The sequence below is a fragment of the Cervus canadensis genome, chromosome 1, assembly GCF_019320065.1.
Source record: "Cervus canadensis isolate Bull #8, Minnesota chromosome 1, ASM1932006v1, whole genome shotgun sequence".
In the NCBI taxonomy this organism is placed as follows: Eukaryota; Metazoa; Chordata; class Mammalia; order Artiodactyla; family Cervidae; genus Cervus; species Cervus canadensis.
In genome coordinates, this window is record NC_057386.1 from 114,618,614 (window position 1) to 114,633,026 (window position 14,413).

At 41.1% G+C, this 14,413-nt stretch overlaps 1 protein-coding gene across 3 annotated transcripts in view; it reads right to left on the reverse strand.

Annotated features, from left to right (window-relative positions):
• GRK3 (G protein-coupled receptor kinase 3) overlaps window positions 1-14,413 on the reverse strand; it is a 113,804-nt gene that overhangs the window by 79,575 nt on the left and 19,816 nt on the right. For all 3 annotated transcript variants that reach the window (XM_043438088.1, XM_043438089.1, XM_043438090.1), the window contains one exon: window positions 10,193-10,269. In XM_043438088.1, the coding sequence (XP_043294023.1) occupies window positions 10,193-10,269 (77 nt within the window). Of the gene's footprint in view, window positions 1-10,192; window positions 10,270-14,413 lie in introns of those variants that run through there.

Here is a 14,413-nt window from a genome sequence, read left to right on the forward strand (position 1 = left end):
TAAAATAGATTGGTAACTTCGTTTTCTGAAACTGACAAAACAGTAACCCTAAAATGTTTTCTTTTGTCTCATATCTTCTTTTTTCAGTATTTCTGTGGTTTTGTATAATTACTAAATTAAAAAAATAGGTCTCCTGACATGTGTGTCCAGTTTTCTTTCTATAGCCCTGCTCAGAAAATCCTTTTAAAAAAGAACTTTGTAAGGCAGCAATTTCTGTCCTAATTTCTGTCTTTCCAAAATATTCTTTTTATAACAAAACATAATTTTTTCAAAGTCCATGGCAAGTATATTTCTTATGCCTTAACCCCAAATGCCAAATATAATTTATGCATTCTTTTACACAAATGTTCTTTGAAATTTTCAACAAAGGTGCCAAGACAATCCAATGGGGGAGGGGAGGAAGCTGTCTTCTTCAAAGAAGAAAACTTCTTTCAAATAACTAGATAGTCACATGCAAAAAAAGATGAATTTAGACCCCTACCTCATATTATACAAGACAATTAACTCAAAAATCAACCAAAGACCTAAGATCTAAAATGATGAAACTTCTAGAGGAGAAAAAAATGTTTGTGGAATTCAGTTAGGCAAGAAATTCTTAGATTCTACACCAAAATTCTTTAAAAATTTGTAAACTGGACTTTAAAATTAAAACCTCCTAAAAATAAAATAAAATAAAATTAAATTAAAACCTCCTGTACTTCAAAAGTTACCATGAAGAAAATGAAAAAGAAGCCACAGACGGGCAGGATGTATTTGTAAATTAGACATAAATAACAAATAAAGACGATCATTTTTTTTAAGGGCATAAGATTTAAATAGACATTTCACCAAGAAGATTTATAAGAATGCCTAATCACCACAAACATGTACAATATCACTAATTGTTAGGGAAATGCAAATCAAGACCCCAATGCAGCACCACTTCATACCCACTAGGATGGTCAGAATCAAAAAGATCACAGCAAGTGTTGATGAAGCTATGGCAAACCTGGAACTCTCATAAAATGATGGTGAGAATGTAAAAATGACACAGTTTAGAAAACAACTAGTGATACCTTAGTAAGTTAAACTTGAATATACCATACAGCCCAGCAATTCCACTCCTAGTAACATGCCCAGGAGAAATGAAAACATACATCCACACTTTTATGTGAATATTCACAGCAGCGTCATTTGTAACAGACCAAAAGTGGGAATAATTCAAATGTCTATCAACTGGTGAAGGGATATGCAAAATGTGGTCTATCCATATAAGGAGGTATCACTCAGTAACAGAAGGGAAAGAAGGATTGGTACGCACAGTGTGGATGAACCTCCAAAACCTGATGTGAAATGAAAGAAACCAGATGCAAGAGACTAACAGTCTACGGCCTGCAGGATTCCACTCACATGAAATGTTTCGAAAAGGCAAATTGCTATTGAGACATAGAGATTAGTGGTTGCCTGGGGCTGTGGCTGGAAGCAGGAAGTGACTACAAGTGGGCACAGGGGGTCTCTTTGAGACGTGGTTTACTAAAACTCATCAAATTATACTGACTCATAATGGGTGAATGATACGACATGTAATATCATGCCTCAATAAAGCTGTTTTTAAAAGAGTAAAAGTTGCAAAGTTTTGTTCTTGACCAAAACCATGCCTCAGACACCAACATTATCTCACACAAACTCTGAAAGATTAATATGCAAACTTGGGATTAGGTCCTCGAGTCAGTGTGAGAAAAGGAAATATCTTCCATGGCAATAATGATATGATGTCATATTACATTAAACATGATGCTCTTTATACATGAGAGCAATATTTGCATACTTTATGAATTAACTGTCTATTCTGGAGTCTCCTTATGATGAGAAACATCCTTCTCTAACAGGAGACGGGATGCAGTCAGAGGAGCTGAGCAGTCTGTCGATAGATGGAATTCATCAAAACTGGAAAATTCTTAAACAAATGGGAAAACCAGACCACCTGACCTGCCTCCTGAGAAATCTGTATGCGGGTCTGGAAGCAAAAGTTAGAACTGGACATGGAATAACAGACTGGTTCCAAATAGGAAAAGGAGTACGTCAAGGCTGTATTATTGTCACCCTGCTTATTTAACTTATATGCAAAGTACATCATGAGAAACGCTGGGCTGAATGAAGTACAAGCTACCATCAAGATTGCCGGGAGAAATATCAGTAACCTCAGATAGGCAGATGACACCACCCTTATGCAGAAAGTGAAGAAGAACTAAAGAGCTTCTTGATGGAAGTGAAAGAGGATAGTGAGAAAGTTGGTTTAAACTCAACATTTTGAAAACAAAGATCATGGCATCTGGTCCCATCACTTCATGGCAAATAGATGGAGAAACAGTGGAAACAATGGCAGATTTTATTTTGGGGGGCTCCAAAATCGCTGCAGATGGTGATTGCAGCCATGAAATTAAAAGACGCTTACTCCTTGGAAGGAAAGTTATGACCAACCTAGACAGCATATTAAAAGGCAGAGACATTACTTTGCCAACAAACGTCCATCTAGTCAAAGCTATGGTTTTTCCAGTAGTCATGTATGGATGTGAGAGTTGGACTATAAAGAAAGCCGAGTGCCAAAGAATTGATGCTTTTGAACTGTGGTGTTGGAGAAGACTCTTGAGAGTCCCTTGGACTGCAAGGAGATCCAACCAGTTCATCCTAAAGGAAATCAGTCCTGAAGATTCATTGGAAGGACTGATGCTGAAGCTGAAACCCCAATACTTTGGCCACCTGATGAGAAGAACTGACTCTTTTGAAAAGACCCTCATGCTGGGAAAGACTTAAGGTGGGAGGAGAAGGGAACGACAGAGGAAGAGATGGTTGGATGGCATCACCGACTCAATGGACTCCTGAATAAACTCCAGGAGTTGGTGATGGACAGGGAGGCCCGGTGTGCTACAGTCCATGGGGTCGCAAAGAGTAGGACATGACTGAGCGACTGAACTGAACTGAACTGAATATGCCCCACTTGCATATGATGAAATTATTACTCCAGTTGATCACAGAAGAAAATGATATCAAAATCATCTTAACCATATCTACTGGATAACCAGTATCCCTTTAAAATCATTCTTTAGTTGAGCCAAACCAAGGACATTTGTCAATATCTAAGTTTTACTGATAGCAAATTAGGAATCAATTTAATTGATGTCCATTAAGATGGTTGATTGCTATGTAACCATTAGAAAAATAAAAACAACTGTCACTTAACCTTTTTCATTTGGGAAACTGGCAATTAAAAACAGAACTAAGCATTTATCCTGCTCTATTAGTTTTTTTTAAGGTTACTGCTTTTTTTTTTTTTGGCCAAGCAGCATGTGGGATCTTACTTCCCTGACCAGGAATCAAACCTGCACCCCTTGAGGTGGAAGCATGGAGTCTAAACCGCTGGATCTCCAGAGAAGTCTCTCTGCTCTATTATTTTCTACTGCTGTGTAACAAATATTCACAAACTCAGTGACTTAAAAATGTCACTAACAAATAGCCCCTGGTTCTAGAGATGAGAAGTCCTGGCTGGCTCCTCTGGCTTTTCTGCTTATGTAAGTGCTAAGTCACTTCAGTCCTGTCCAACACATTGTGACCCGAAGGACTGCAGCCCGCCAGACTCCTCTGTTGATGGGATTTGCCAGGCAAGAATACTGGAGTGGGTTGCCCTGCCCTCCTTCAGGGGTCTCCCCGACCCAGGGACCAAACGTGCGTCTTTTACATCTCCTGCATTGGCAGGCAGGTTCTTCACCACTAGCGCCACCTTTCTGCTTAGGAGCGCATAAGGCCAGAATCAAGGTGCTGACAACCTGGGCTCTTATCTAGAGGCTCTGGGGAGGCATTTGCTTCCAAACTCATTCAGGTTGCTGGCAGAATGCAGTTCTGATGGCTGTAGGACTGTTTCCCTGCTGTCTGCCATAGACAACACTTAACAATCCTTTTCATGGGGTCCCTCAACCTGCAAAGTCGGCAAGGGCGTGTCCAGTCTTTCTCGTGTTAGTCTCTCTGGCTTCCTCTTCTGCTGCCAGCCTGAGGACATTCTCTGCTTTTAAAAGGCTGGTGTGAGTGGATTCAGCCCACCTGGAACACAGTCTTAACTGTATTTGCAAAACCTCTTTCAGCGGGTTACCCTTGGGAATAACACCCCTGGAGGCAAAAGTCATGGGAGACATCTTAGACATCTGCCAACCATACCTGACCATCTCTACAGGCAAATAAAGAGCTTGAGCTGATGAATACAAGCAGTAAACATGGAAGGAACGGCACGGTTAGCGAGCTCACCGCTTTGTTACTTCCTAATATAGTAATCGATTTAGGCAGAGATCATCAGTGAAAAGGAAACGAATGGCGGATGACAGCTGAATGGGGAAGCCGAGAGCTGGCCGCGCCTGAGCCGCTTTGGAGAAGTGACGGCAGAGAGCGACACCTACGTGCCACGTGCCCCCCGCTACAAAGTCCGAACCGGACACGCTCCTGCCGCTGCTGGAGCTGGCCTTCAGTTCACGGGAAATTTAGGAAGCAGAAGTGCAATTCATTGAAATGACACCTTGAAAAAGCAAGCAGAAAAATCCAGAATGTGGAACACTCTACAGTACAACCGGCCTGGTTTCTTTAAAATGTCAATTACCTGTGGGTGGGGGACCATTCTAGATTAGCAGGATGTTATTACCAATTACATTACAAGAACAATATATGGATCCTGATTCAAAAAAACCAAGAGTAAAAGGACATTTTTAAGTTAATTAGAAAAACCTGCATATAGACTCAGTATTACAGTAAGAATTATCATTTTCATTGGTTGGGATAAAGGTATTAAAGTTGTAAAAGAAAATATTCAGATATTCTAGAGATGCACATAGGGCTGAAATGCTATGAGGGGTTTGCTAAACGCCTTAAGATATTCCGGCAACCAAAAAAAGAGGAGATGGACAAAGCAGGTACACAAAATGTTGAAAACATATTGAGTTTCGGTGGTGTATAAGAAGGTGCTGCGCTCAGTCGCTCAGTCATGTCTGACTCTTTGTGGCCCCATGGACTGCAGCCTGCCAGGGTCCTCTGTCCATGGGGATTTTCCAGGCCAGAATACTGGAGTGGGTTGCCATGCCCTCCTCCAGGGAATCTTCCCAACCCAGGGACCAAACCCAGGTCTCCCACATTGCAAGCGGATTCTTTACCATCTCGGCCACCAGGGTAGCCCGGTATATAAGCATGGGGGATCATCATTCTGGTTCAGTTTTACCCAAGACTAAAACTTTTCATAATAAGAGATTTCATTTCAGAGATTTCATTCACCGAGCATCTGTGAAGAACAATCACCATGTTCAGGGCTTTGCATCCATTTCCTGCTGGATCTTCACAAGGGCTAATGAAGTGGGTACTATTCGTATCCCCACTTTTATAGCTAGGGAAACAGCTGAAATGACCACCAGTCTGAGTGTAACCAACAGGCCTGCCAATCACTTGCCACCCAGCAAAGCCTCAGAAGCCAAGTAAATGGAAGATTTCTATATATTTTGTTTGTTTCAGAAAGCATTTTGACATGGCGGCTACAGCCCACATTGGAGGCTGGTCCCCAAAACTGTGTGTCAACTGCCAGCCAACACGAGGGATGCTGGCAGACTTGGAAAAAGAGACAAGGAGGGGAGTAGCGGGGGATCAAAGGTGAAAGGGAAACAAGGGGAGCACAGAAAAGCGGCAAGGCGGAAACACACGGAGAGAGTCATGGAGAGGGGCGGAGGGAAGAGATGGGGAAGGCAGGGGAGGAAGCCAGAAACCAGGAGACTCAGAGGGACTGCAATCTCGGTCCACCTTCCACTCGCCCCATCCCTCCCACCAGCCAGAAAACGGGAACGCCACGGAGCAGGAAAGCAGCAGACACGTTAAATACAGAGCTCTGTCCACACGTAATTACAGATCTGTGTCTGCACGCTTACCTTGTCCTCCTCCCCCCCCCCAACCCCCACCGAGTTCAAACCTGGCTTCTCCCCGACAGGCTCACCAGCTCCAGGCTCAGGAGTCGGGAGGAAGGGAGGGAGGAGTTCTTTATCCGAACCACGTTTCGGTTTTTTAATAACTTAATTGAGATAAAAGCCACAGACCACCAGTGCCTGGTGAAGCTACTCTCGGGAGGAGAATCTGTGAGGCCGGAGTTAATGCCATTAGGGGCTCAGATCAAAGGCTCCTGGAGCCAGCTTCAGGTGAGGGTTTAATCACAACCACGGAAAAGACAGCTCTGGGCCTCGCACATTTGATGAGGGGGCTGATGGATGAGAGACTCAAAAGCAGTTACAGGAGGCAGAGGGAGGGGCAGAAATGACACAGGAAGAAAGAGACCTTGATGCATTTCAGAGACTGGAAACTAGAGCTGCAGGGGAGGGCAAGCCTGTCACAATCCCCAGGGCATCTCAGTAACGTGAAACCACCTGCTCAAATTACATGCTGAAAAACACCTTCCTCTCTTGGCCTTAGGGCCCTCGTTTGAGAAATCTCTGCGCCACGAGAGTGAAGTGGAGGAAGAAGAGAATGTGCAGACTGAAGAGCAGAAGAAGAAAGATGAGGCAGAGGTCCAAGGAAACTGGTACACCATGGAGGCCACAGAAGCAGAAACAAGGGAAGCCAGAGGCCAGGGACGCTGGTACAGACTGCCGGACTGCATGCCTACCATCTCGGACTTGTCTCGGTGGGTCTGGGAACATCTATGGCCATACTGATCACCTCCACCACCTCTGAGAGACCCATCTTGCTCATTATTGAGGCGGTCCCTCTTTCAGTCCTTTGCCCTGGACCCACATGATATTCTACAGTAATTCTCTTCTCAGTTGTGGCTGAATGTAACATGTGTACAATAAATCATCTCTTTTGCTGTCTTAGCTAAAGAAAAAAGAAAAAAAATAAAACAACCTTCCTCTCCTAGCGGCATTATTCCTAAGAGCCAAAAACTGGAAACAACTGGCAGATGAGTGGATGAAGGAAACATGGCTTGGTGGAGCAGGGGCATATTAATGGGGAAGAAGAAAGGAAGGCAGTGCCAATACACACGCAACAACATGGATGAACCCTGAAAACATCATGCTGAGAGACGCCAGATGCAAAAGACCACGTTACATGATACTGTCTATGTGGCGAGCACAACACGGCCAAATCCATAGAGGCAGAAATTAGATGAGTGGTACTTAGGGGTTAGGGGTACAGTGAAGGTGGAGAGGGAGGGACTGCTCATGGGTGCTTCTTCCCCGCCCCCACCTTTGGCCAGGGAGGCAGGCGAAGGGAGGTATTTTATTTTGTTTTATTTATTTGTTGATCTTTTGGCCACGCCTTGCAGCATGTGGGACCTTGGTCCCCCAACCAGGGATTGAAGCCTTGCACCCTGCAGTGGAGGCACTGGAAACACAGAGTCTTAACCCCTGGACCACCAGGGGAGTCCTGATGCAGTTTCTTTTTGGGATACTGAAAATGTTCCACGATGAGACTGTGCTGATGGTCACATAACTCTGTGAATACACCAAAACCCACTGAACTGGATAGGTGAAATATACTGTATCAAATGTACCTCAACAGAGCTGTAAAACATCTGAAAAATTTTAAGTCACCATTAAAGAATTCCTTTTTTTCCCTTTCCTCCCAAAGATACGGAGTTTCTTTCTCTGGTCATGAGGACAGTTTAATCTTCTGCTTTTTGGTACAAACTCAGAAGCAAAGGAGAGGCTTTGTACAGATGGCAGTTAACCAAACACCACGAAAGCGACAAGAAGAGGCAACGGAGGATGAGATGAAAGCTGAATCTGTCCCCCACCAAACCCCTACGCTCAGGGTGAAACCTTCCGCGTGGCTAAGGGCTCCCCTAAGTCGTCCTCAGAGCAGACGGGCCACTCCTGATCGGCTTCTCCAGAGCACGCCACCTGCCTTTTGCCCACTGTATTTAGTGGGTCATTACAGAAGGCAAATCTACAGCCTCATGTTGTTCAGTGGCTCAATCGTGTCCAGCTCTTTGTGACCCCATATGGACGGCAGCACACCAGGCTTTCCTGTCCTTCATTATCTCCCAGAGTTTGCTCAAACCCACATCCACTGAGTCAGTGATGCCATCCAACCATCTCATCCTCTGTTGCCCACTTCTCCTGCCCTCAATCTTTCCCAGCATCAGGGTCTCTTCCAATGAGCCGGCTCTTCACATCAGGTGGCCAAAGTATTGGAGTTTCAGCTTTAGCATCAGTCCTTCCAGTGAATATTCAGGGTTGATTTCCTTTAGGACTGACTGGTTGGATCTCCTTGCAGTCCAAGGGACTCTCAAGGGTCTTCTCCAGCACCACAGTTCGAAGAAAGCATCAATTCTTCAGCGCTCAGCCTTCTTTAAGTCCATCTCTCACATCCACACATGACTACTGGAAAAACCATAGCTTTGACTCTACAGACTTTTGATGGCAAAGTGATGTCTCCACTTTTTAATACACTGTCTAGGTTTGTCATAGCTATTCTTCCATGGAGCAAGTGTCTTTTAACTTCGTGGCTGCAGTCGCTGTCTGCAGTGATTTTGGAGCCCAAGAAAACGAAATCTGACACTCTTTCCACATTTTCCCCATCTATTTGCCATGAAGTGATAGAATGCCATGATCTTAGTTTCTTGAATATTGAGTTTTAAGCCAGCTTTTTCACTCTCTTCTTTCACCCTCATCAAGCGACTCTTTAGTACCTCTTCATAGGTGGTCACTTTGTGACAGACAGTGGTTCACAAAAATCCAAAGACTTTCCATACCAGTTTCTGCTTTACTTGAATAAAGGAGGTCACTGTAACTCTTTCTTAAAAAAAAAACAAACAAATCTATCCAATTCTTACCGGGTGGCCTTCTACAGTACATTTTATAGTAACGGAGCCTTCAAAGAATTATCAGAATGTAATATCAGAACAAGTCACTTCATCAACCTGAGTCTCGCCTCCTGACCTATACACAGAAGGATGACCCAGGCCTATCAGAATATTCAGTCTCAAAGGGACAAGTCGGCCTGTGTCTGCACATCATGGGAGCAGAAACACTTGCAGAAGCAGAGTTCCAGGAAACTTCAGAAAGACTATAATTTCTTGGAATTTTAATAATTTCCTCTAGTATTACATTAATTTAAAAACTAAGACACAGTTTCCCTGCAAAGCTCCTCTGAACATTTGTGGGAGGCAAACAAGATGCAAAGAGAGGACAGATTCCTGGTCTCTTACATTCAGCTACACTGATTTTTTTGTAAAAACTCAAGCATAATCTGTTTATTACATCACTGTAAGTTAACAATAGAGCAAGTTAACAACAGAGCCAGCTGACAGGCCAAAGATGAATTCTATCATTGAGAACAAAGATTGTTCAGGAAATTTCTGGACGGGGGGGGAACTGATTTGGGGGAATGTAAAACAGAAATACATAGTTGATAGCGCTCCTCTAACCCAGCCGACAGGCACCTTTGAACAAGCTGCTAGTCTTTCAGAAGGCAGGTGGGAAAAAAGAATCTCATTTCTTCATGGGCCTCGAAATTCCCACTAAAGCAATTCCTGTCTGGTCCCAGCTTCTCCAGGGCAGAAGCTGCTGGGCACTCCTACAGAACCACACGTCTGAACGGGTCGAGGCCATCAGCCAGTGGGCGACGGGTCCGTGAACTCTGCGTACACAGCAGGAGCAGTCCTGGTGACCTGTGAAGCAGAGGTTCCAAATACAGCCGTAGGAATAAGGGAGACTGAGGTGGAACTGACAGGAGTGAGCGGCAAACAAAACCCATGGACCCTTGAGAACTGATCCAGTAAGCCGACCCCACACTTTGGAAGCACACGGCCAACCACAGAGCGGGGTGAGGGTGATGAAGACACATGCCGACACCTGTGATCATGGAAAGTACAAGGTCAGTGAGAGAAGATGAGGACCTCAGGCACAGACCTGAACAGAAGATTTCTCTCTGAGTATCAAGAACCCGATCCTTGGACCTGGGGAATCTTCCACACTGCCTTAAAACCTACACCCAAACTTGCCTGTTTCCCAGTAGCTTATTTACAAGAGACATTACTACGGACATAAGAAATCACTTAGGATCTTATTAATTACATGCCATTTCCTTCACCCCCAGCTTGAGCTATAACACATGACAGCATCGGGGGCTGCATTTACACTTTACTGTAGTATCACAATTAGAATTAACGGTCTGCCAAATGAACAGCCAGACTTACCAATTCTCTGATTAAAAATCTTGTCAAAGGTGATTTCGTGTCTCTCCTCAAGATACTTCTGCATCACGCTCCGGATACTAGAAGAGAAGAGTGACATGTTTTTAACAATGCCAGTCTCCATCCCTAGAATGGAAAATACACGATGTCTTCATTCGAGGGTACTGGCTTGATTAACTCTATTCTGGTGTTCACTGTACACTTTAAACATATGTAATTTTGTCAGTTATACCTCAATAAAAAAAAAATGCTCCCCTCAAAAGGATATTGGCTTGACAAAAGACGCCTGTTACTGACACCCACAGCTGCTTGAACAGCTGACTAAATTTAAAGTTCACACCTCTGGCTAGTACTCTCTCCTGCAACCCAGGGCCAACCTTACATGTCAAGTTTGTTGTTGTCTAGTCATTAAATCGTGTCCGACTCTTTTGTTACTGCATGGACTGTAGCCCACCAGGCTCCTCTATCCATGGGATTTCCCAGGCAAGGTTACAGGACTGGGTTGCCATTTCTTTCTCCAGGAGATCTTCCCTACTTAATTAAAAAAATAATATAAGGAATTTGGGGAAGTTCTCCCTCAACACCACCACTTTCCAAAAATAATAAAGATGTGCGTGCACACACACATGACAAATTCTGCTAACCGATCAATGAGATTCTTTCTAAAGAAAAAGCCAATGTTCCCTGGATATATTAATATCAAAAAATCACACTACTACACAGCAAGTATAAACCACAAGAAAATATAATTAGAAAGAAGATTTCACTTACATCAGAGTAAGAAACATTGAATGTCTTTAAATAAATCTTTCAAAATATGTGCAGGAATGTTATAGGCAAAATTACAAAGTTGTACTGAGAGACAGTAAAGAAGTTTTTAATAAGTAGAAAGATATAGTATGGTAAGGAACAGAAAGATTTAATATTGCAAAAACTCTAATCAGATTCATCTACAAAATCAATATAACTCCCGTCAATATTCCAACAGGATTTTCCATAGAACACGGAAACAGATAAGCTTTTTATAAAGTGCATGCAAAAAAACACAGGCTCAAAAATAGCCAGGACATTTCTGAAGAAAGAGAATGATGATTAAAAGGCCCATTATGAAGCTAAAATAGTCAAGACAAGATAAACAAACTGACCAATGAAATGGAACAGAAATCACACAAACTGACCCGCACATGCATGGAACTTTGAAATGTAACTGAAGTGGCAAGGCAGGAAAATGGAGAAAGGAGCAATTATTCAATAAGCGAACCTCCAAAGCTATTATCCAAATAGAAAAAGCAGAAATTAAATCTCTGTCATCTACTGATGGGCAATAGTTTGGCATCATTTCCCCTCGCCACCCTTTCTTTTGCTTTTTGAAACAAACTGAGGTAATTAAATGCATGTTTAAGTGTACTGTTAAATGAGTTTTTCACATACACGACTGTCCTAATCAAGATACCACATATTTATATTTTCCAAAAAGTGCTCTTTTGCAATCTATCTCCCCAAATTCTAGGATCTGAGCACACTATTGATCTCCTCCTTTCTGTTTAATAAAGACAATTTGCTATAGTTCTAGAATTCTATATAGATAAAATAATGCACTATATTGTCTTTTGTTTTTGGTTTCTTTCCCTCAGCATAAACAAGCTTCACCTGTATTGCTATGTGCATAAGTTTTTAGTTCCTTCTTACTGCCAAGAAGTGTGTTATTGTATGAATATTCTACCATTTGTTTATCTGTCCATCTGTTGATAGACGTTTGGGCTGTTTCCAGTTTGGGGCTATTATAAATAAAACTGCTTTAAACATTTGTGTACAAGTTTTCTCATGGGCATGTGTTTTCATTTTTCATGGGTAAATATCTAGAAGTGAAACTGTTGGTCATATGGTGAATTATATTGAACATTATGAGACATTATGAGAGACATTATGGAACCATATTCCGAACTAGGTGTAGGATTAATTCTTCGGTAGATGGTCTGTGCTAAGAAATCTCTCACATCCTAATCTATTTTCCCTTAGAAATTTTAAAGTTTAGATTTTATGTTTAGGCGTAAGATCCATTTCATGTTATTTCTATGTACAATGCAAGGTAAGAACCAAGGTTCTTTTTCTCCTTCTAATACATAATTGTTCTGATATCATTTGTTGAAAAACCTATCCTTTCTCTACTGAATTTTCTTGGCATCTTTGTTGATTCAACACTAAATATGTGTTGGTCTATCTTTGGATTATTGTGTTACATTAATCGATATGTCTATTCTTCACAAAAACACCACCGTATCTTGATTGCTTTAGGTTTAAAACACAAGCTGATACCAGAAGGCTTAGTTATCTAAGTGTTCTAACATAGTTCTACTGCCTTTGGTTTCGTTTTTGTTTGTTTTTTGGCTATCCTGGGATGACTGCATTTAAGTTTTATAAGTCAACATGGAAATTTCTTCCCAGAAAAAGCTTACTGAGACTCTGATGGGGATTTTGTTGAATTTATAGATCAATTTTAGAGAAATTAACCTCAAGATATTAAGTGTACTACACATAAATATATTTTTCCATTTATGTAAGCTTCTTTAATTTCTCTTAGCACTATTTCATACCTTTCAGTGTAGAAGTCTTACTCTTTCTCTTATAATAGCTTTCTTTGGTTTTGGTATTAAGATAGTATGATTCATAAAATGAGATGGGAATTATTCCTTTTTATTTAATTGTTCTGAAAAAGCTGGTATAAGACAGTATTAATTCTTCAAATGTTTGACAGAACTCATCAGTGAAGCCATCTGAGCTTGGAATTTTCTTTTTGGGAAGGTTTTAAATTACAAATTTCATTTCTTTCACAGATATAGGGCCAAACATATTTCCTATTTATTCTTGTGTTGGCAACTTTTATCTTTTAAAGAACTTGTCCCATTCACCCAAATTGTCAAATTACTAAGATTTGATCTTATTTCTTTGTTGTTCTTTCTTTGGCTTTGTTTCAGTTGCTGCAGGCGGGATCTTTAGATGAGGCATGTGAACTCCTAGTTGCAGCACGTTGGAATCTAGTTCTCCAACCAGGGATTGAACCTGGGCCCCCTGCACTGGGAGCTCGGAGTCTTAGCCACTGAACCACCAGGAAAGCACCCCCCCCCCCTTTTTTTAAATTGTCCTTTTAATGTCTGTAAAAGCTCTTCAGTCATTCTTTATACTGTTAAAGTGTATGTTCTTTTTGTTTTCCTTTGATCATACTAGCTAGACGTGTATCAATCATACTGATCTTTAGTTTTTGTTTCATTCATTTTCTTCTATTATTTACACTTTTTATATTTATTGATTTCCACTCTGTTATTTAAATGCTTATAATTTACTATGGGATTAAATTGCTATTTTTCCAATTTCTTAAAAAGTCAGATCAATGAATTTAAACATTTCTAATATAACCATTTAAAGTTATAAAATTTTCTCTATGCACTGATTTAACTGTATCTCACAGATACTAATACAGTCTGTTTTCATTTTCGTTCAATTCAAATTATTGTCTAATTTCTCTTGGTGTTTCTTTCTTGAACTATGAGTTATTTATAACTGAATTGACTCATTTCCAGATATTTGGAGATTTCCGGATATCTTTCTGTTACTGAATTTTGCTTCAAAAACAGAAATTTTCATTCTGCTCTTCAAAAGAGACTGGAGAAAATTCAAAGACAAAGCATAGACAGAGAAAATGCTGGCAAATCATATTCTGATTGAGGAATTGTATTCAGCATATATAAAGGCTTTTCAAAGTTCAAGAATAACAAAACAAACAACCTAATTTTTAAAAATGGGTAAATGATGTATACAGACACTTCACCAAAGAAGATAAGTGGATGGCAAATAAGCATATGAAGATATTCTCAACAGTGTTAGTCATTAGGAAAAGGCAAACTAAACTCACAGTGAGATGTTACTACACACCTATAGACTAGCTAAAATTAGAAGAGACTGACCATACCACATGTTGGCAAAGATGTGGAATAACTAGAATTCTCACACACAACTAGTGGGAAGGTTAAAAGGAAATAACTGGGCAGTTTCTTAATAAGTTAAAACACAAACCACTATATAACCAACCCATCAATTCCACTTCTAGGTATTTATCCCAGAGAAATGAAAGCATATATCCATAAACAGACTTGTACATGAATGTTCTTAGTAGCGTTACTTGTGATGATCAAACACTGGAAACCCAAATGCCACCAACAGATGAGT